At 36.1% G+C, this 24,646-nt stretch overlaps 2 protein-coding genes across 3 annotated transcripts in view; one reads left to right on the forward strand and one right to left on the reverse strand.

The window, feature by feature from the left end:
* The first annotated feature begins 4,585 nt into the window (after positions 1-4,585).
* Positions 4,586-22,351, forward strand: gna14a (guanine nucleotide binding protein (G protein), alpha 14a). Its single transcript, XM_081349369.1, has 7 exons — positions 4,586-4,856; positions 13,565-13,749; positions 15,089-15,243; positions 17,205-17,333; positions 20,137-20,266; positions 20,343-20,496; positions 21,722-22,351. The coding sequence occupies exons 1-7, from the start codon at positions 4,736-4,738 to the stop codon at positions 21,910-21,912; spliced, it is 1,065 nt and encodes a 354-aa protein (XP_081205495.1). The 5' UTR covers positions 4,586-4,735; the 3' UTR covers positions 21,913-22,351.
* vps13a (vacuolar protein sorting 13 homolog A) overlaps positions 22,281-24,646 on the reverse strand; it is an 88,725-nt gene continuing 86,359 nt past the window's right edge. For both annotated transcript variants that reach the window (XM_081349368.1, XM_081349367.1), the window contains one exon: positions 22,281-23,672. In XM_081349368.1, the coding sequence (XP_081205494.1) occupies positions 23,625-23,672 (48 nt within the window). In that variant the 3' untranslated portion in view covers positions 22,281-23,624. The remainder of the gene's footprint in view (positions 23,673-24,646) is intronic.

Here is a 24,646-nt window from a genome sequence, read left to right on the forward strand (position 1 = left end):
GTGTTGACGAAAAAGATGTGTGTTCAGCAGTTTCTTGGAAATGGCTACAGACTCAGCAGCTCGTATTGAGTTGGGCAGGTCAATCAATCCGCCAGCAGAGGATCAGTCCAGGTGAAGGTCCGAGACAGAGATTTAGTGCCTCTTTGAGATGATGGCGTTCACTTGCAGAGCATAAGCTTCTGGAGGGCATATGAGTCTGATGTAGTGAGTTTAGGGATAGGAGAGCAGAGCCAGTGGTTGTAGGCAAGCGTCAATACCTTGAGTTTGATGCGAGCGGCAACCAGTGCAAGTTCATGAGGAGAGGAGTGACGTGTGTGTGTCTCTTCGGCTCGTTAAAGACACTCTAGCTGGATCAGTTGCAGAGGTTTGACAGTACATGCGGGAAGGCCTGCCAAAAGAGCATTACCAGACGAGTACTGAGGATCTGGAAGCTGCTCTTGCCAGTCTCAGAGCTTCAGTGACCGAGAGCAGTCTCAGCTGAGAGTCCGCTTTTGAAACCAGACTGGTTGTTGTCCAGGAGGATGTTCTGTGTAAGAAAGGTAGGGTTTTGTCGAACATGATTCATTCAAGTGTTTTAGCAATGAATGGAAGAAGGGATACTAGTCTGTAATTTAGAGTAAGTCCCATTAAAATAATTGTATCCCTTAAAACTCATCTTTGATCATCAAAATAACATATTTAAAGTTTTTTTCATGCCTTAAAATAGCTTGAATGTAACTCGACACCCTTGCTTCATTTAGTATACGTGGATCTATGAATATGCAAATTAGCCCCGCCTCCACTCACTCACTCCAGCTCACAGATTCACTCGGCCAACTTACTGAGGTAAACGCTGCACAATGGTATCGCACATAGCGGTAATTAATACGATCATAACATTGTAATATAGCCTACATCATACACCTGATATATTGCTAAATCTACTTTTATCATATAAACAGAAATATATACCAGGATAATGGCATCTCCCCTGCTAGTTCGCTGTTAATGATATGCTAAAGCCCTCCTCTGTTGATCTGATTGGTTACAAGGTAGTTTGTGACGTCAGAAACACCAGCGATTTCAAAGCGTGTTTTTGAGACTGTCTTTGGTTCACTGAAGTTTTAAGGAGAAAATACTCAGCAATGGTGTCGACTTATGAATTTACACATGGTTTGTCTTAAAGCACATTAAAAACACCACATAGACATATAAACAACATTAAACGCTTGATTTTCACCACAGAGGGACTTTCAGCAGTGGGGTTACCCGAGCCTGCTCAACCGCTGTGGGAAAGGCATCAGTGTGAAGAGAGGTGTTGATCATATGAGTGAGTGCGGGTAAAACTGAGGACGAAATGGCTTGAAGGAGATGAGTGGGGATCAGATCAAGCGGACAGGTAGAACTGATTGGAAAGGATGAGTTTGGAGAGCAATTTTGCGTTTAAAAGACGTCTAATAGCCGTCCAAACACAGCCCAGATGTCTAGGCTAAAACCAGGCAAAATGTAATAGACGTCTAAATCATAGCCCAAGAATAGACTAGTCATCACTTACATAACAAAGTGAAGAAATGAAACAAAAACACCTTAATCACTGTTTACTTTGCTTACATGATGGAATATCATACAGTTAATAAGTTCAATATCATACATATAAGTTATTTAGTCAAAAACGACATGTAACCAAATTCAAGGTTATTTTGGCTAGAAGTGTGTTCGTCATAGCCGGACTACATCAGGTCTTTAGTTAAGACGGTGAAATGATGGCTATTGCTTGATTTGATTTGATTTATTTGACAATAAAAGTTAAAACAAGTACAATCAAGCCCAAAAGAACAATTCATACACATTTTAAAAAAAAACTGTTGAGGATAAGATACACAATAAAGCCACAGGCTTATTTCCATTGTGGTCCTCTGTATTCAAAAATGGACGAGCAGTTCATAATGGGAATGAAATCAAACAACACACATCAACATATCACATAATAACTTCTAGAAACATAGTTAAAAAAGCCATTTCTTAACTTCTCTTCTAAAAGGACCTTCTTCTTGAATTTGTTTTAAGTGATCAGGCAATTCATCAAAGCTAGAATACAAAAAAGAATTCTTCCCAATTAAACTCTTACACCGACACAAGTATATATTAATATATTAATTGCTTGCTGGGTTCTGCTTCCGAAAGCGGAGAGAAGGAGGGGAGAGTGTGTGTGTTTGCTGTTAAGATGTGTGTGTCCGTTTGTGCTGTGGAAAATTGGCCACTGATGATCTTAGTGAGAATGTGTTGATTTAAAACATGGAAATACGATGTCGTATTCCTGACTCTTTAACTTGGAAAGTAGTTGCAAATGTTGTCCTCGCTTATTTTGAATACAGCCAGCAAAAAAAGGACAAAGTTTTGCTTAAATCCAGATCTTTAACCTCTCTTAATTGTGTCCATGGTTTGACCTTTCAGTGTCTCCAAGCAAATAGGAGTTTTTTTTCTATTTGAAATATTATAATAATCTCAGAATCAGAGACAGTTCTTCCCTCTCTGATCCTGGGTCTGTGTCATTTACAGTACACTCACATTACAGTATGTTGGATGAGAGTTGGGTCAGTTTACAGTTAAATATAATCTGGAATAGAAATTAGGTTTCATCATAAAAACTATGATTGGATTATGTTTCTCAGTAATGCAAACTGAACTGATTCTACTGGCATAAATCAATGAAAATATATACATGAGTGAAATAATAAATAAATAAATAAATAAAAAGACATTGGACTCCATTCTAGATACGAAAGCAACAATACAGAGAAGTAAAGTCAGCATTGGGACCAAACAAGTGAATTCTCATGATCAACTTGTCCTCTGACATTAGAAGAGTTTTGCTATTAAAAATTCTTGAAGTTTTGTTTTCCTCTTGCACAGGATGTATTAAAAATATGATCTATATATACAATATTATCTATCAAATCAATGTGAGTTTAAATGTACACTGCAGTAATTCACTTTGTTCATTTATGATGTTATACCTTATTTAATTTATTTATTTAGCTGTTGGATATCAAGTGCACACAATATACTGGCATCATATTCATAGTCAACTATGTAATGAAGGAGAGTAACTAAAAGGCTCTCAGGACAAGAGTGTGTAAGCGTCAGGTGTTTGCTGACATCAGTTGTCACAGCTGTATTAAATGTGCTTGTCATTTTTTTTTTTATCGCTTTTCACAACACATGTATTTTCAAAGCAGCTTTACAGAGATGTTTCAATGTCAAAAGCTTTACAGAAAATATACTTTGTCATCCTTGAGCTCCCAGTGAGCAAACTAAAGATGACTGTATAGCAAAATATTCCATTTTTGTTGAGCCAAACAATGGTTTGAAATGATGTATGATAACGCAAAATGCAAAATCACATGATCCTTCAGAAATCATTCTAACATTTTGATTTGGTGCTCAATTATTATTGGTATACAATTATTAATAATGTTTGTTTTAAAACCAGTTTTTGCTGATAATAATCATAAATGTTTCTTGATCATCATATTAGAGTGATTTCTGAAGGATCATGTGACACTGAAGACTGGAGTAATGATGCTGAAAACTCAGCTTTGATCTCAGGAATAAATTACACTTTGAAATATTGTTATAATATAAAAATAAAATTTAACTACATTAACATTTTTGCTTTGTTTTTTATCACATAAACACAGACCTAGTGAGCATGAGTCTTTTTAAACATTATAATATAGTATAATATAATGTAATAGGCCTATAATATAATTGAGTGCTGTGTGTGCGTGCGTGCGTGCGTGTGTGTATACATATAAAATTCAGCTTTGATCAAGGAAATGAATTACATTTCGAAATATATTTGTATATTTATTTTAGATGCTATTAATTGCAATTAATCGATTTGACAGCACTAAATATAGGCTAATATAGTTAATATATATATATATATATATATACACTGTAAAAAGTGAACAGTTGGATCAACTTACTTCAATTGGTAACACCTAAAGAAATTAAGTTTTCTCAACTTAAATTATCACATTTTATTGTGAAAAATGTGATAATTTAAGTTGAGAAAACTTAATTTCTTTAGGTGTTGTTACCAATTGAAGTAATTTTTTAAGTTGATCCAACTGTTCACTTTTTACACAGTGTGTATATATATATATATATAAAAAAAATCTTTTCATATGATTCTTATGCACCAAACATCATAATGAAACGGTGAAAAACGTATTTATTTATTTACTTAATTACTTATTCATTATGTAGGCTATTTGAAGAGATTACCTGGAAAGTATGGTGGCATCCTACTTCCTTATTGGTGCAGGTGAAGGTTTTTTTTTTTTTTTTTTGGTTCAGGTGAAGGGTGGAGGCCAGGTGTGAGTGACAGCAGATGCCCATCATCATCATCATCATCATCACTGTCACGCGCAGGAGAGGAGTCAGTGCGCGCGCACGCTCCACAGAGCGCGTTCATGTAGCTGTCGCGTGCGTGTCTGCCCAGCTCTGCCATTCCTTCATCAGGACTGATACAGAAGAGGAGCACTTCTGCACTTCTGGACACCCAGGCACAAGTTCTGCTACACAGCTGGAGATTATGTTCAGTGGACTTTTAAAGGAGGAGCCCATTCATGAACTCTCAGACTGTGGTGTGGAGCAAAGGAGAAGAAAATAGCCTACATCTAACTAAAGCTGTACTATAGTGTGCTGAAGATCATCATCATCGAGAGAGAGAGAGAGAGAGAGAATCATGGCTGGATGCTGCATGTCTGCGGACGAGAAGGAGAGGCAGAGGATAAACCAGGAGATCGACAAACAACTGAGGAAAGACAAGAAAGACTCGCGGAGAGAACTCAAGCTGCTGCTGCTGGGTGAGCGACACGTGCAAGATCGTAGAACAGTGTGAAAAACATTAGAAAAAGACGCTTTACTAATAGATAGACAGATATATATTACTTTGTCTTTGTCAGGACACCTGTGTGAACGTGTCAACGTGACGGCAGATTAGTGTAAAGGAAGTGCGCATAACCCTCTGGCTCTGCTCGCGTGCGGTCAAAAATAAACGATTTCTCTCTTTTTGTTCAATTAAATGATTGTAGATTTTTTTTAAATATTAATATTTAATTTTTAATATCAATTTGTATTTTTAGGGGATTTTATGGTGCTAAATTATATGTATGCTATGCAGTAGGCTAGCCTAATCCTTTGACCATGGACCTAAAAATGAGTTTCTATCTTAAACTGTCATAAATCTTGAATGTTTTCGAGCACATATTTAAGTTTGGTCTCTTTTTGAAGAAGACACTTGGCAGATTATTGCTGACGTTTCAAAAAGTTTTAAAAAGTGAACGTTTACATTTATTGTAATGCATTATAATTTTATATTAAATATTTTTCAAAAAACGTTAAACTCTAAAACTGTGAGAAAATCAAAGCCATAAATCTTAACAAGTTGTGTTCCAAATTTGAGGTTGATAGCTCAAAAAATGAGCTTTCAGTGAGAACATGTTTAGCCGCAGTACCGAACGCTTCCACTAGAGGAAATTCGCATTGAAATTCCCATTAGTTTCCATTATGCACTCATTTTTGATCATGATCAAGTGTGACAAGTTTTTTCAAGGTTTGTGTGTGTGTGTGTGTGTGTGTGTGTGTGTGTGTGTGTGTGTGTGTGTGTGTTCACACAGTAAGTGCCAAAATCGTTCCAAGTTTATACCATTCTGATGAAGTAAAAAATAAAAACAAAACGTAAAATGTAACTGTAAAGCACAAGAGGGTTAACTGTATTGAATGTGCACTAGTAGTGTACTTCAAACCTTGGAAGTATATTAAAAAACTGTACTTTCACATAATATAATACTACCGAAATAAAAGGCCACTTAAGTATAGCCTACTTAAAGAGAGCACACTTTCAGAGCTATGTATCTTAACACACTTAAGTACGCGTTTAAAACGGCACTTTGTAATAATGTCACATTTCAAATTTATTCTTCAAAGTACATTTTAATTCATAATCTTTTGCTGTGCTTTAAAGAAAGTGTTATTCAATATTAAATTTAGTGTTATTCAATAATACATTGAAAGTTAATATATTTTAAACGAGCTAAACGGCAACTTCATTACAAATGTGTAATTACAAATGCATGACATACAAGTTTCAATAGAAATGACATTAAATATACTGTAGTTTAGTTGCTTGTCAGTACATTCGGCAGTACACTTTAACCATATTTCAAAGACAATAGTAGTATACAGATGTACATCAATTACAATTGTATACAGATGTATACAATTACATATGCAGACGTAGCCTGCTTAAATGGGTCAAAAAACACTCTTGAGGTCAACTAATTGCATTTAATATGAATTTAAACTATAATACGTTGTCATTTAATTACAAATAACATGCAATTAACTCTCAGAAAACATTAGGTTCAGTTTGCACTTAAGTATGCTAAAGTGTATGGATAACCAAAATGACTGCGACACCGACATTAAGTCAAAAATCAAAAATGTCTCAAAAAAGCTCTAGCATCATTTATTTGCTAATGACACATGGTTTTGTGTTTTGGGGGGTCTGTGCCTGTCTATATTTATAGGAAGAGGTGTGTGTGTGTGTGTGTGTGTGTGTGTGTGTGTGTGTGTGTGTGTGTGTGTGTGTGTGTGTGTGTGTGTGTGTGTGTGTGTGTGTGTGTGTGTGTGTGTGTGTGTGCACCGTTTTACACAGCAGTTCCTGGCCGCACGGACACTGTCTCTGGTCTCGATATGCAAAAGCATGCAAAGCAGAACTGCAGAACTCTAAATAAACTTTCCTCAACAGAACAAACTCATTTCCAGAGTCGCTATCGCACGGAGAAATGGCTGTTGTGCTTTTGTCAAGCATGCCATTTATAATTGTAACAGCGGCTCATTGACACACACCTGTGCAGAATGTGTGAAGTGAACCTGTCTCCCGGTAGATTCATTATTACACTGACCACATGAAGAGCTCGGCCCTGGAGACAGACCCGGCGGAAAGCTCACGTACACAACACCAACACACTTGCTTTTAGCTGCAACTCGTGAGCTTTGAGTTTTCTTTACATGTCAAACATGAGTCAATTGTATGTATGCGTTTTATAATATGTAAAACCAAACATTTGCATTGTGCTGTCATGTGCGTGTGTGTTGTGTACAAAAAGTCAAGTACTTTAAGGTGTGACCAGTACAATACAATTCAGTTCTTTATAAACATATTTTGGTAACACTTTACAGTAAGGTTCATTAGTTAACATTAATGTATTAACTAACATGACCTAACCATGAGCAATACATGTTACTGTATTTGTTCATCTTTGTTAATGTTAGTTTATAAAAAATACAGCTGTTCATTGTTTGTTCATGTTAGTTCACAGTGCATTAACTAATGTTAACAAGATTTTAATAAAGTATTAGTAAATGTTAATTAACATAAACAAAGATTAATAAATGCTGCATAAGTTCATTATTAGTTCTAATTAATGTAGTTAACTTTATTGTAAAGTGTAACCCATATTTTATTAGAAAGCCTTTGTTCTTTAGGGAATGACAGTACAGTAATAGAAACACAACAGATACTATTTCAAAAATAAAAAGTAGATTTAATAGTGTATTTTTGGAATAATTAAGATTAAACAAGGCTCCGTTTATTTGATTAAAAATACTGTAAAACTGTAATATTGTGAAATATTATTGCAGTTTAAAATAACAGTTTTCTCTGTGAATATATTTTTAAAATGTAAATTACTCCTGTGATAAAAGCTGAATTTTCAGCATCATTACTCCAGTCTTCAGTGTCACATGATCCTTCAGAAATCATTCTGATTGGCTGCTCAGCTGTTATTTATTATTATTGGTACTCAGTTATTAATAACAGTTCTTATTATTATCATCAGTGTATCAATGCTTATTGTTTTTGTGGAAACCGTGATACATTTCTTCAGGATTCTTTGATGAATAGAAAGTTCAAAAGAACAGCATTTATTTGATATAGAAATCTTTTGTTTTATAAGTTATCAGTTTTATTGCATCCTTGTTGAATACAAGCATTCATTTCTTTCTTTTTGTATCTTACTTGCCCCAAACTTATACCATGGTTGCTACAAAAATATAACGCAGCAAAAACTGTCAGAAAATTGTCATAATATTTAAAAAAAAATTGATCAAATAAATGTAGTAAATCTATTTCAAACTGTTGACCTGTTTATATTGATAATTATTTTATATGTCATTTCTACATGTGAAAGTGAACAACATGACTTTTGTCACGAGTCACTCTGGGACTGTTTACTTATTATTATTACAATCAAGGTTTCAAAAACATAATCTTTAATCACCTAAATTGTAAACCTCCTATAGACTTCATGGTGAAATGCATTTCTGCCCTTTTCCATTGAACATTATTATAAAGCCGATAAACCTCAGGACTCTTGGTTTCGAAGTGAAATCATTCAAATCTGCTCATTTTCATTTGTGTAAAGCATCGCAATGTCGCTAGGACTTTCTCAAGATGCTAATTCATGCAAAGTGGAGAATGGTTGAATGGAGAACGCCACATTTTCATGTCAAATTTTAAAGCAGGATGAACCCAAAATGAACTTTTTGCCACACCTTCTGCCAGACAAATTTGTATTATTTCATTAAGAAATGTATCGTAGATTTAAAAAGAAGAGCAAAGCAAGTCAAAATCTTGCTTTATTGCTCAATGCAAAATTCAGTAAAATACATAAAAGTATAAGAGCTTTTCTTTTTTGCAAGGACGGTTTTGACTCGCTTTTGGATGCAAATTAAAATCGAGCTTCATTTTAACATGCGTGAAGCTTGAATAAGTATGCATTATTATTAATATACTAATTTACTTTGTAATTCCACCAAACCAACTTGCAGAACACACCCCCATCTTCCATTGGTCGGAAAAACAAATAGCCACGCCCCCAACTCACACCATTGGTTGAGCCAGTGTTGCTGTGTCTGGCTGGTTGGGAGTTTATCATGCATTATTTATCATGCATTATCATTGATATACCGTTATAGTTTTTGTCAATATTTTCATTTTATTTTTTATATTTTCACTTTAATTTTAGTTAAAGTTTTAGTAATTTTAATTGATTTTTCGGCCATATGTTTCTGTTAAAAGGGTGGTAAGTAAATAATTCATAATGTTTTTTTTTTTAAGATTTTTGCCTTTATTGTGATAGGATAGTATAGAGTGGACAGGAAGCGAGGGGGTAGAGAGAAGGGGGGGATGGGATCGGGAAAGGTCCACGAGCCGGGATTCGAACTCGGGTCACCCGAAGCGCAGCGGCGCTATATGTCGGTGCCCTGCCCATGAGGCTATCGGTGCCAACGCAAGTTGTATTTTTGCTCTAAAAAACTTGGAATCATCGTTGAAGAAATATGTGTAAAAACTGCTGGTAAAACTGCAGGAAATATAAACTCTGAATGATTACTGAGCGTTATGTAATGCATGGAAGTACTGTCTGATTGATATACTCATTACACTGCAGAAGTAACACACAAACCTTCACCGTCCAGAAGGTGAACTTCTCTCAGACAGCTGGAAAAGTGTCAAACATCTGGCGCCAGCGAGCAGAAAACACTCCTTATTCTTATTCATTTATATCACGCTTCATTGTCAGAAGCATTAAAGCATGTTGAAGAAGTGTGTGGCTATAAGGCATTACCTACAGAGTGTAAATCACCCTGAGAAGTCTCAGTTTAGCCTAAATCTGACCTGGGAATATACATACACTGTATGTTTTGAGTCTTTCTGTAGTCAAACCATAATGCCGCAGCTCTCAAAGATCTAATATTATTAGTAAGTGAGTGTGTAGTGAGGTTTGAAGAATGGCTGTAGTGCGGAGACTCTCAGTGCACTCAGGGATTGTTTATTGGCCGAGGGCAAGACAGATATTCTGCCACACGACACTTTAAACAAAACTCTCTGAAACACATACACCCCAAATCTTTGTCCTCTTCTCCGTCTCGATCTATCACTTCTCTGTCTTTTCTGTCTGACAGCAATTTGTTCATTATTACTTTCCATAAAATATACAGTCATTTCATGTTTGACATTTTGAACTGAGAGAGAGAATTTTTAACCATTTTGCAATTGTTAATTTAAAGATGACCTATTATGCTTTTTTCCATGTTCTTCTTTCTTTAGTGTGTATTGTTGCTGTTTGAGCATGAAAAAGCTCTGCAAAGTTCCAGTTCTTCTCTATATCAGTGTCGCTATTTCTGAACTTCCTGAAAAACGCCTCCATTGTAGTCTTGAGTTTCTTCGGGGAACGAACACGTCACAAATTCCTCATTTAAATAATTCATACGCAGAATAAAGGGGCGGGGCCTGGTTGAGTGAGTTAGTAGTGTGTTAAACTGGCGGTTATGGTAAGGGGCGGGACATTTCTTGAACACACTCGAAGCGCTCGACCAATCACAACACACTGATCCAGCCAACCAATCAGAGCACAGTGTGCTTTTCAGAAGGAGGAGCTTCATAGAGACAGGAACTAAACAGAGTGTTACCGACAGACTGGGACTGTGTTTAACTCCACTTTTAGACATACACTCGTGAGCTTCCCTAAGCACTTCCCCTCGGGAGAATCCACACCGCCATTTGGAAGTGCGTTCAACTTCGTCAAGTTGACGAGGGATGTTTATTTGGACTGACCCTCGATCCCTCAAATTTGACAGAGAGAGCGAGTCTACTCAATATGTGTACACTTAGATCCATAGACCACAATGCACCATGATTGTGATGTCACAACAGATCGCACCCACACAACTCTAGTGTATGATATTGAAGTTATTTTCACATTTAACCGCTTAATACTTGTACTAGCTACCACAACTGTTTTACCCAGTTATAGTTTATTGTATTGAATAATTTTCGTTGCAATTGTTTAATATTTCCTCAGACAGCCCAAGCATATACAGGCCTATAGAATGGTGCATAAAACAAATTAATAAGGTAAATAATAAATCAGCTCCATAGCGGATCCCAAGTGATCAAGGGCTTAGTGCACACATTTCAAGGGTTTCGCCAGTAGTGGGCACTCGAAAGCAATGAAGTACATCCAAATTAACGAGATAGAGGGAAGATGGCCACTTAAAGGAGAACTCCGCTCATTTTTTTTGTACATTTGGAGTGCTGTCAGTACAGAGAACAACGACAAAAATCGGTGTTGCCGATAAAATTTGCACCCTGTTGACTTCAATGGGGCAAGTTTTAAACCTGCTTTTAGCCTCTTAACATCCTTGATGTGTCATTACAAGTGCACAGCCAATGTGAGTGATTCCTTCAGAGTGAACACGAGTGAATCTGACTGTAGTAGATGTGAAAGATATGTATAAAAATGATGTTATTTAAGCCATCGCAAATAATTGTGTTTACATCCTGTTTTCGGTTGAAGTCCAAAGTTGTCGATTGCTGAGTTCACGCGCGTGATTGTAACTAAATCTATGCGTGTGAACTCGGCAATCGACTACTTTGGACTTCAACCGAAAACAGGATGTAAACACAGGTATTTGCGCTGGCTTAAATAACATCATTTTTATACATATCTTTCACATCTACTGCAGTCAGATTCACTCGTGTTCACTCTGAAGGAATCACTCACATTTTCTGTGCACTTGTAATGACACATCAAGGATGTTAAGAGGCTAAAAGCAGGTTTAGTACTTGCCCCATTGAAGTCAACAGGGTGCAAATTTTAAAAAGAGGATAACACGGTGTAGGCAACACCGATTTTTGTCGTTGTTCTCTGTATTGACAGCACTCCAAATATACAAAAAAATGAGCTCAATGTTAAAATTGACCGGAGTTCTCCTTTAAACACAGCCATTGTAGAGGTGCTGCAATAATGTCAAATATGTTCAACATTCAAGTATTCTAGTAAACCCTAAACACAAAATCAAGACATAATAGGTCCTTTTTTAAATCAAGACTGTAATTTCACCAGACTTGCAGAACACAACCCCATCTTCCATTGGTCGGAAAAACAAATGGCCACGCCTCCAGCTCACACCATTGGTTGGGAAAACAAATGGCCATGCCCCCAACTCACACAATTGGTTGGAAAAACAAATGGCCACGTCCCTAACTCACACCATTGGTTGGAAAGACAAATTGCCACGCCCCCAACTCACACCATTGGTTGGAAAGACAAATTGCCACGCCCCCAACTCACACCATTGGTTGGAAAACAAATGGCCTCGCCCCCAGCTCACACCATTGGTTGAGCCAGTGTTGCTGTGTCTGGCTAATTGGGAGTTTAGAATTAGTTTATCATGCATTATCATTGATATACTATTTGTTTTTGTTAATATTTAAACATTCTGTTTTCACTTTAATCTTAGTTAAAGTTTTAATAATTGTGTTGTTTGTTTTTGCCGTTTCTCAAAAATATGTCCAGTCTATTTAGTTTGAGTCATTTTAGTACTAAATGAAACTGAGAAATGCTGCCTTTGCAATTAGCTGAACTAAAATTAGTAATTTTATTTTACGTTTTTTGTGAAAGTTTTAGTTAACGATAATAACCCGGGCTGCACATATATTCCCCTCTCCTCACTGTGACATTACAGTATTTGAAACGATCCTCAGATTTCCATCCTACAGCTGTCCTGAGTAAAGGCACAGCAGCTGGAGAATATAAACACAGCTCTGGCAAGACACACGTTCAGTCTGTCGAACATAATCATCTCAGTCCTGTCGCTACAGTAGCCAAACACTAAACAGATTTACCTTTTGTTCATCTCTGAGGGAAAATAAGCAAATGAGAAGCGGCCAGATTCAATCCAACCATTTGGGTTATTAATCAAAGCCACAAAAGCAAAGTCATTATAGTTGTTCATTTATGAAAGAATGCATTGAAGTTTAATTATTATAATGGTCTATAATAATTTTTGGATTCTGGAATTGGTATGGCATTATTGATACTGATATTAGTTATTAACTGATGGAAATAATTTCAAAATGGCCCTAATTTTTATATACCGTTAATAAGTCTCTTCTGCTCACCAAGGCTGCATTAATTTGATCAGAAATACAGTAAAAACAGTAATATTATAAAATATTATTACAATTTAAAACAGCTGTTTTCTATGTGAATATATTGTGAAATATAATTTATTCCAGTGATCAAAGCTGAATTTCCAGCATCATTACTCCAGTCTTCAGTGTGACATGATCCTTCACAAATCACTCTGATATGATTTGATGATCAAGAGACATTTATGATTATTATCACTGTTGAAAACAGTTTTTGTAACATTGTTAAAGTTACAAAAACTTTTTCAGTCTAATTTGTCCTTGCTGAATAAAAGTACTTATTTTCTTTTAGCCAGTACAAACTTTTTGAAACTTTTTTTATGACTAATTATAGTTTGTAGAACAGAAAGACCTTCACTCGTACAAAAATGTACAATGGTACTTTGATATATATATTTATGTGTATATATCAAATTTTACCATGGTAGTTTGTCCAAAAACATGGTAATACACAGTTGTGTTTATTTTTTAGTTTAGAAACAAAAGGATTGATTTGTCGTTTCTCTTTTGTAGGCACAGGTGAGAGTGGCAAGAGTACGTTCATTAAACAGATGAGGATCATTCATGGCTCGGGTTATACTGATGACGATAAGAAGGGCTTCATTAAACTCGTCCACCAGAACGTGATCAGCGCTATGCAGTCCATGGTCAGAGCGATGGACATGCTCAAGATCGCTTACGCTAAACCAGAGAACCAGGTACTGGACCACACACACACACACACACACACACACACATCTGAAGAGTGGAGATCAATTTTAAGCTTTCTTGATCAGTTTTTGGCGTGCTGATGTCGACACATCCCAAGTGTTAAAGTCCCCCTGTAGGCTATACATTTATCCCTTAAAACTCATCTTTGATCACCAAAACTACATATTTAAGAGTTTTTCCTGAGTTCAATGAGTTCTTCATGCCTTAAATTAGCTTGAATGTAACTCAACACCCTTGCCTCATTTAGTATACGTGGTTCTATGAATATGCAAATGAGCCCCGCCTCCACTCACTCACTCAGCTCAGAGATCCACTGGTTGACAATCACACGTTGATCTGATTGGTTACAAGGTAGTTTGTGACGTCAGAAACACCAGCGATTTCAAAGCGTGTTTTTGAGACTGTCTTTGGTTCACTGCAGTTTTAAGGAGAAAATACTCAGCAATGGTGTCGACTTATGAATTTACACATGGTTTGTCTTAAAGCATATTAAAAACACCACATAGACACATAAACAACATTAAAAGCTTGATTTTCACCACAGGGGGACTTTTAAGGGATAGTTCACCCAAAAATTAACATTTATTTATCAGTAATCATTTACTCACCCTCATGTTTCTCTAAAACTGTATGACTTTCTTTCTTCAGTAAAAAAAAAAAAAAAAAAAGTCCAATGTTGTTTTGGACCCCATTGACTTTCATTGTCTGGAAAAAAACGGTTGAAACATTGTTCAAAATATTCTATTTTGTGTTCCATGGAACAAGGATTTAGAATGCAATTTGGAATTGCATGAGGTTGAGTAAATTATGACACAATTGTCTTTTTTCTTTCTAGAAAATTGAACATGGATAACCACTAAAATATAAATGTACTTATTATTGCGCCACCTAGTGTTGAACGGATTTGTGCACGTGGGTCGGATCGGACACCATCCTGCCAAATCTATTTGGTTTGCAGTTTTTAAATCTGAAAAATAATGCTCACAATCTTCGCTGCCAGGACCCCTAAAAATCAGCTGATGAAACAAGACAAAATATATGTTTCTATCTATTATCTAATGCAATTTTTGCTTCTCAGTATATTTATCTTGTTTGAAGGAGGCTTAGAAACATCAGGAATTAATTTTGGTCATTGCGTATTTAATAACGAATCGGAGTTTTGTTTAACTTCACTATCATGCTTTTTATATTCACCTGTTTACATGCTCTGCTCCTCTTGAACTCTCATTAATTGGCTGTTTTCTGCATTGGGTTTCTTGACCGCACACTCTCATTGGTCCCCTGGGAGTTGGTGGTGATCCTGATTGGCTGTGCTTGTCTCTACAGGCTCATGCTACATTGGTGAATGATATTGAGGTGGATAAGATCATGAGTTTGGATGAGAACCAAGTGAGCGCCATCCGTAGTCTATGGAATGACTCTGGGATTCAGGAATGCTACGACCGCCGTCGAGAGTACCAGCTGACTGACTCTGCCAAATAGTCAGTCTTGTAATTGTGAACCAATTAAATCTGTAATCTCTGTGTTTTTGACATACGTTTGTTATTTGGTCATAAATGTTACTGGGAGCTCTGCAGACATTTAGAAATATTGCTTATTATGGAAATAATATACTTGGAAAACAATATATTTTAACTGTGAACTGAATGTAATGTTTTCTGACACTTAGTTGTGTGCTATTTGCAATTAATTTAAATGAATTATAGTTTAAATTGATATTAAAGCTCCAATATGTAAAAAAATTTGACCACAAGAGGGTGCAGTTTCCAACAATAACAAAGGCGAAGCTTGATGACGCTATGAAGGAGGTGACGATGGGAGATGTCGTTTTTAATGTGTTTTCACCATCTAGCGATGTATCTAAATGGAATTAATGAATCATGATCACAGATGAGGTAATTTATAAATTTTTGTATTACCTGTATACTGATCGTATTATTTTATGTCATCATAATTAATGAACTGCAAGGAACGTGAAATGTTATGCTATATTATCCCGTTACAACTTACAGCTATTTGTCATTAATTCATATCTATTAAAATCATCTTTACTGTAACTATTACGTTACTTGTGCAATAAAAAAAAATTTGATTTGCTTACCTGTCTATCAATACACTCGCGAGAGCAGAGTCTCTGTCAAGTCCAAGATAGTCGCGCAGCTCTCTCCATCTCAAAAACGCCTGGCCGATATTTATCCGGGTTTTATTCCTCCGTTTGTCTGCGTGTATCCGAATATGGACGCTTTCGTTTTGTTGGCACTTCAATACTCGCCAAAGAGTAATTGTGATCCATAACAGCTATAACCATACAGTCTATGGCTATAACGCTATAACCACCACTTCCGCATTTGACCATGTGATGTTCCGGTGTGGTGGAATATCACATGGTCCACACCGGAAAAAAAGGATAGTGTGGACATTGCGTCACTGAGAGGCGACATTTCTTTTCCGGGACGGACAGTTATTTAAAATCGGAATTTCTCAGAAATAAAAAATCTTTGGAGACTTTTGAGATATTGTAAGTACACAACTGGAGGAAATATATCACACTGTGCAAGTTATTTTCGGAAATGTTATTACAAAATTGTTACATATTGGAGCTTTAAATGCACTTAGTTGAACTTAAGGGGTTTACTTAAGTACTTTAAATGTTTAGTGTACTGCCAAATATACTGCAGACAAGCATTTATGCTAAACTAAAATACACTTTAATGACATTTCTATTGAAATTTTGTGTCATGTAGTTAAATATATTTGTTATTCCACATTTGTAAAAAATAAGTTACATTTTAAGTACAGTTTAACAATTCAGTTCATTTAAAATATATTAACTTCAAATGCAATATCAAATAACTAGTTAAAATTATAATTAAGTGCTTTACAAGCGCTTTAGTTTGTTAGTCAACACATCAAAATAAGCATACTTCTGTAAAGCACAGCAAAATATGATTAATATTAATATTATTCTGTGAAGCAAAATATTATTAAAACATTATGATTACTTTAAGGAAAAACTTTTAATTTGACCTTATTTCACATGCACTTTTTAAGTCTACTTAAGTGTGTTAAACATAGTCGTGAAAGTGTGCTCTCTATAAGAACACTTAAGTGGCCTTTTTTTTCAGCAATACTATATTTTCTGCAAGTACAGTTTGTTTAAAAATATACTTTTAAGATGTGAAGTACACTACTCCTAAGTGTACTTAGCATAAAGTGCACTCAATACATTTAGTGTACTTCTTTTTCACAAGTATTAGAAGTGTGTTTAATCGTATCACCTGCATTTCTCTAAACATCCAGAATGTGTGTGTGTGTGTGTGTGTGTGTGTGTGTGTGTGTGTGTGTGTGTGGTATTGTGATGTAAAACTCTCTGTGTGACACTTTCATCAGCTCTGGCCATGACTTGACCACAGTATTTGTTTTTTCCCGTTTCCCGTAACAGCTACCTGAGTGATCTGGATCGGATTTCAGATGCTGCGTATGTTCCCACAGAGCAGGATATTCTGAGAGTCAGGGTTCCCACCACAGGAATCATCGAGTATCCCTTCGACCTGGAGAACGTCATCTTCAGGTAACAGTCTTAATTTACCACATCAGTGTTTAGTCATGCATCAGCACTTCTACACAATCCACCACTGGTTTAAAGGGGTGGTATAATGCCCTTTTCACAAGATGTAAAAAATAAGTCTCTGATGTCCCCAGAGTGTGTATGTGATGTTTTAGCTCAAGATATTTTTATATAGCATGTTAAAGTTGTCACTTTTTGAGGGTGAGCAAAAACGCACCGTTTTTGTGTCTGTTCCTTTAAATGCAAATGAGCTGCTGCTCCCGGCACAGGGGGCGGAGCTTCAACAGCTTGTGTCATTTTACCTCACACAGAAAATTTCTAAAACTTTTAGCCTTTTATGTTCAAACCGGATTCAGACAATGATGAGACTCTAGAAGAAGTGACAACATTTCTGAATGGTTAGTTGATGAATTTAGGTAGCTTATGTGTAGTTATCTTCTAGTCATTGATTAGCATATACAGAATATGCTGTATATAATATGATAATCTATAAATCACGTTCCCAGGGGCGGGGTTTATGTAAATTTTAGTGTTAGTGATGTCACTAACCCGGGAGGAAGCTCATTGTAGTCCCTACCAGCCGTTTGTTGTAGTCCTTAAAAAGCAATTCCTTTAAAAGCAAATATCTCCCTTTGCTTTGAACTTTGAGCGTTGTAACTTTGCAGATGTTGTTTATGCTCAAACAGCAACATTACACACTAACTAAAGTTTGAAAAGTAAAATCATAATCAACCACCCCTTTAAAACTTGTTTTTTGGGCGGTAAATAAAGGTGTAAATACCAGTAAATTGATGAGCGCAAACCTTAGTAAATCGACTAGCGTGATTCATTTAAACACTCTCCTCCCATAAATACTGCGCCTGAAAGGGAAACTCCTACAAATGCATATGCAATAAGCATATGCCTGGCAGCAGAATACAGCGTTTTTACTCGTTTTTGAGGATCCTTGTTAATGGGGATCGTTTCGACAAAGTTGTCGTCTGTATGCAAAAAACGCAAAGGAAAAACATTTCCGTTTTTAGTACATTTGTCGTGTAAATGTGCCCTTAAAGGAGAACTCCGGTCAATTTTAACATTGAGCTAATTTTTTTGTACATTTGGAGTGCTGTCAATACAGAGAAGAACGACAAAAATCGGTGTTGCCTACACCGAGTTATTCTATTTTTAAAATCTGCACCCTGTTGACTTCAATAGGGCAAGTACTAAACCTGCTTTTAGCCTCTTAACATCCTTGATGTGTCATTACAAGTGCACAGAAAATGTGAGTGATTCCTTCTGAGTGAACACGAGTGGATCTGACTGCAGTAGATGTGAAAGATATGTATAAAATGATGTTATTTAAGCCAGCGCAAATAACTGTGTTTACATCCTGTTTTCGGTTGAAGTCCAAAGTAATCGATTGCCGAGTTCACGCGCGTGATCATAGGTAACTAAACCTATGCGCGTGAACTCTGCAATCGATTACTTTGGACTTCAACCGAAAATAGGATGTAAATTTTAAAAATAGAATAACTCGGTGTAGGCAACACCGATTTTTATTGTTGTTCTCTGTATTGACAGCACTCCAAATGTACAAAAAAATGAGCTCAATGTTAAAATTGACCGGAGTTCTCGTTTAAACTAGACGGCTCAATGCATTATTCCACTGGGAAAAGCATTTCCAGTTTTATGATTTGTCTGATCGCGCCACATGATTTCGATTAAGTGCAAATAGGCCTCATTGGCAGAGGTTATTTACACTGACTCCGCCCACTGACGTCTGATTGACGCCAGAAGACACTAGATTGTGTACAGCAGCAATACTGTAGGATTAAAGCAACACCAAAGATTCTTTTGTACCTTAAAATAATGTTTCCAAAAAGGTTTCAGTGGTTCATCAACTCGTAACAGGGTGAACGGCACTTCTGCATTCGCTTTGCGACCCTCTATCGGCTATAACTGCACTATGCAAGTTTGCCAGATCGGGTAGCGGATATGTAGTTCGAATGAGACATAAGAAACTACAAATCTGACTTGCTTTACTGCAAGCGTTGCTATAGCCGATAGGTGGAGCCTATATAAAAAATAGCCGTTTCTGATGTCGCAATACATCATACTTTCAGAAAATCATGCAACATACTCTACCTTGTCTGTGGACATCGTTATTTCCAAAGCCGAGGCTGGATAAACTAATAGCGTGCGAGTGACGGTAGGCTGCGGTAGGCTAAATTATTTACGACAGCGGTAATGGACAATTCCGCTTCCAACCTGTAGGGGGACCGAAGAGGAAAAGTGCTCTGGAGTGGCACATGGAAGAAAATTTGGACGCAAATAGACCTGAGTTCAAATCCGCCTTTTGCCCAAACTCGCTCTACTTCCTTTTCCCATCACATATCAGACCGGAAAGTCATTTATTTCCAATAAAAATGAAGGAAATAAAGTGTTTAACGTGTGTTTAATAATAAAGTGTTTATTGGTTAGGGTTAGGGAGGGCTTTATTGTCCCAATTAGGCAGCATCCATTTAATAATTTTAATGAATATAATCATACACACTCTATGTTATTATTGCAGACTGTTTTCTGAGCAACAACACATCAATAAAAATAAGCATCTAACTACTCGTTACACTTATTGCAAAGAAAATACTGCTATTTTCATAGTGTTTATAGAATCTATTGCTATTTAAACTGACATTTTAATTTGTCGGACGAAAGTTTTCAAATATTTATAATATAAAACTGATGAAAGGGAACCCATGGCCTTCTGGTTTGCATTGCATATTTGTGTAATAACGGAACAGCTTTATCCATGTCATGACCTCATCAGGATGGTGGATGTCGGGGGTCAGAGGTCAGAGCGCAGGAAGTGGATCCACTGCTTTGAGAACGTCACCTCCATCATCTTCCTGGTGGCGCTGAGCGAGTACGATCAGGTCCTCGCCGAATGTGACAATGAGGTCAGGTCCCCGCTGAGGTTCACTGTTCTCTGTCCTGTGTGACGTCAGCTGACTGGATCTGTTTTCTGTGTCCCAGAACCGCATGGAGGAGAGTAAAGCTTTGTTTAAAACCATCATCACTTATCCCTGGTTCCAGCAGTCGTCTGTGATTCTCTTCCTTAATAAGACAGACATCCTGAAGGAGAAGATCGTTCACTCTCACCTGGCCACATACTTCCCAGAATTCACAGGTGAGTCACTGATAGCGGTTTGCATGTGAGACGAGGGCTTTCGTACCCATGATCTCATACTATAGCACTTATTTGAAGTACTTACTTCGTGAGCGCTAAAAAAGTATGTTCTGTATAGTATGTAATCTGTTGTCATTATCACGTGACCTACCAGCGTCACTTCACTGCCATTCATAAATCCTCTCCTGTGGCCTCATGGGATAGTAAAGTGTCCATCATATACACACATCAGAATCTCACCGGGAGTAGGAGATACTTTTCATCTACTCTTTTATGAGACCTGTGAATTCAGACATACTTCTTTTGTCACATACTGTATAGTAGTGAAGTGTGTGATTTGGGACGCAGCCCTGGTGCCTCATCATGTGATTGCTCTTATGACAGGAATGATGTATCCTGTCCAGTCAGCTATTTTGTTAAAGATAAACTGCAATATTATTAATGTATGGATCAATTTCATATAAAGGTGTCTGTAAATCTAGTTTAAAACAAAGAGACTATTTGTCTCATGATGATTTTGTATGGTTTTGAACATTTTTATACCTTTTTTTAAGTGGCGTAACCATGATGTAAATATATTTTTCATAAATATCATAAATGATTCAGTCATAAATATCAAGTTTCAACAAAGTTGTGCCTCATAATATTTTACAGCCTGAACTAATCTCAAACTATATACAGTATATGTTTTTAATATATTTTAACATAATATAATTAATATAATATAATATAATATAATTTGAAGTTTCAGGAACCCAGTGAAGAGTTTTTATATATATAATTCTACATACAGTTCTTAAAATGCATTTTTTCTTTTTTATCTTTTGAAAATGTTTCAATTTATTTTAATATAATAATAACATTTGAAGTTTCAGGAACAAGTGAAGAGTTTATATATATATATATATATATATATATATATATATATATATATAGTTCTATATACAGTATGGTTCTTAAAATGTATTTTTTCTTTTTTTTTCTTTTGAAAATGTTTTTAATAAATTTTTATATAATAAATATAATATGATTATATAATTTGAAGAGTTTCAGGCCTTTAATCACCCTGACATTTTCAACGTCGACACCAAAAAATATAAAAATCAATTTTAATTCAGAAATAAAAACAGAAAATGTGTATTCAAGTCATTGCATTTTTACTGAATTTTAAAATAAATGGAAATGACCAAAAACCAAGCATGACATCATTACTTCTGTTTTTCAGGCCCCAAAAATGATCCAAAGTCAGCGCAGGAATTCATCCTCAAGATGTACCAGGAGGAGAACGAAGACAAAGACAAAACCATCTACTCTCACTTCACCTGCGCCACGGACACGGAGAACATCCGGCTGATCTTCGCCGCCGTCAAAGACACCATCCTGAGACACAATCTCAAAGAGTTCAACCTGGTTTAAGACCCACACTAGAGTTAGCGCTCACATTATCTTAACACTGTTCTGAGGACGTAGAGGAGGAGATTGTCTAATGGATTCTCAAAGCACCACTACAAGAATCAGCCTTCTTTAGGTCGAGTGATAGATGGATAGGTTACATCGACAACAGATGCTGCGTTGTGTTCTTCATGCAAGTAGAGTTTACAAAGGATGTGATGTAAAATAGATCAAAGTCTTGAAAACTACTTGTATAAGAGCTTTTAAAGCCACAGTAGAGGGGAAAGTTTACGTTAATGTAAAAACTTATTCTAGTTTTTCTCTTTTTTTACGCATACATGCTCTGAAGTTGCCTTATGTAGTTATTTTAAACACAAGCCTGAATCATGATTGGTCATTCGTAGAAATTTTAAAATATTGTTTTATTTTATTATTTGTAAAAAATAATTTACAAGCATTTACTTGGTGTCAGATTTTACATTTGTTAATGATATTTCTCATCCTTAACATGCCTATTCCATAAAACACAGAACTCCGTCATAGTTAATTCTTTATTTTACCTCGGTTCGTTTACTAGCGGCTGAAAGCAGGTTCAAGCTGTAATGAATACCTGAAGTGCCTTTAAACTGTAATGTCTTAATCTGCTTTGATAATATTTATTAAACAAGGATATATACAGCCATATGTTGTTACTCAATTAATTCCAATAAAAAAGTCAAAATTCTAAATACATTTATTAAATGTGCTTAATCAATTAAAAATGACAAGGAAATAAAATGCCATGCCTTTAAAGTCAACATGATAAGGCATTCACAATTCTCAAACTTCATGCATTTCCAATTGAAATTAAATATGCATGATAACAATGTAGACTGAAAGTATGCAGATTCATGTGCAAAAGATGCACATTTTGTCCCAGAAATCGTATTTATTTGAGATAATCCTGATGTAACCCATCAACTTGCCACGGTTTGATTTTATTGCTGTAACTGTTATTACATTTGCATTAACTATTGGCAAAATTGCCTGAAACAGTGACTGAACCGCTACTTATCGCCTATTGGTTTGCATGATTTACAGGTCACCCAAAAGGTCAATAAGTAGCGTTTCATGTCGACTTCAATGTCAGATCATTCAACATTCATTAAGTAAATGGACCACAGATCAATATTAAAGGTTGCATATTTGTGTTATGTTACAGTTGCACAGGTGTGTCAGCACTGGCTGCATAGACACAAGAAAAAAGCCATAGAGTTTTCACTGTTGAGAACTAAGACAAGCTGTAGAATCAATTAAATAACATTTCATGCAAAGCCACACATTAAAAACAGCCCTGCTCTCCTGTACATACAGTAAGAGATTACCATTTTCATACACTTTTGTTTAAACGCCACATGTAAAGACAATTAATTAATGTACATACAGTGTATTGGTCTTTATTAATACATTTATAAAACAACACCTTAATTTAGTGTGAGAGACGTCAGACTTGCACGTGGTTCGAGGCGCTGAACTGCGTGTCGAGGCACATTGTAAAGGACATCATATGGAAATGAGTTTTGCAAATTAGGGATTGGACAGACTGAGCGCTGACGGCGGGTGAGGACTGAAAAATACAATGTAATCCTAAATTTAACAGTCATTACCGTGTTCAGTGGATGACCGTTGCATTGTGGGTATATTGTAAGATGGCGCACTGCAAAAGCAGCGTAAAGGCACACAGCAGCTTTAACTGGTCACTTCGCCAGACTTTCCCTGGCATCTTCCAGCCTGGAGAGAACCCACTGAGGACGACGGAAACACAGTGTTAAAACTGACGCATGGACGCAAACATTTACAGCTGCAAAAATCATGTGACCAAACAAAACCTTTGTGGAAACAAATACAGCCCTTTAACCCCTGTGAAGCTTCCGGGACTTTTTTCATCCGGTCGAGTTTAAAAATTAGAATATATACTTAATCTTCAGTTTGGTCAAAATGTCTCGGGTTTCCCCAAAACATTGCAAAAATAAACATGTACACATTTTTATTTTAGGGATTTAATAATATTAGTTCATATTAATAGAATACTCCTATTAGATTTGGTTCATTTTGCGGGGGGTTAATAGAGATTCATGTTCTGTTGAAAGACAATAAACAGATTATTTTTATTTTATTTTTACTGTATTACCAAAATTACAAAAATAACCATGGGGGAAATATGCATAGTACTTTTAATTATAAACAAGCTTGAAATACTCTGGGACTTTTATTTTGAAAAGTCTATATTTGTAGATAAAATATGCACTCTTACAATCTTCTAAAACATCTTACAATACAAACACCCTCAAGTAAACATTTTCATAATTCATCAACGGTAGATTGTAAGCAATCGTTTGGCATAAATGTTCAGTATTGACTTTGAACGTGCAGCGCCAAAGAAATGTTACGTTTTGTTCTGTTATTGGAATTTTTTACTTCATTAGGATGGTACAAAACTTGGTAAAGGTTTTGGCACTTGCTGTGTGAACACACACACACACACACAAATAATGAACATGAATCGAAAAGGTTAAATGGTCCTGAAAGTAGTCACACTTGGACTCTCCATGCATTGGAAATGAATGTGAGGCAAATTTCCTCTAGTGGAAGCGTTCGGTACTGCGGCCAAACATAATCTCACTGAAAGCTCATTTTTTGAAATATCATACTCCTATTTGGATCACAGCTTGTTTAGATTTATGTCTTTGATGTTCTCACCGTTTTACAGTAAAACATG

This window comes from Scardinius erythrophthalmus (genome assembly GCF_964197995.2).
Source record: "Scardinius erythrophthalmus genome assembly, chromosome: 20".
Lineage (NCBI taxonomy): Eukaryota > Metazoa > Chordata > Actinopteri > Cypriniformes > Leuciscidae > Scardinius > Scardinius erythrophthalmus.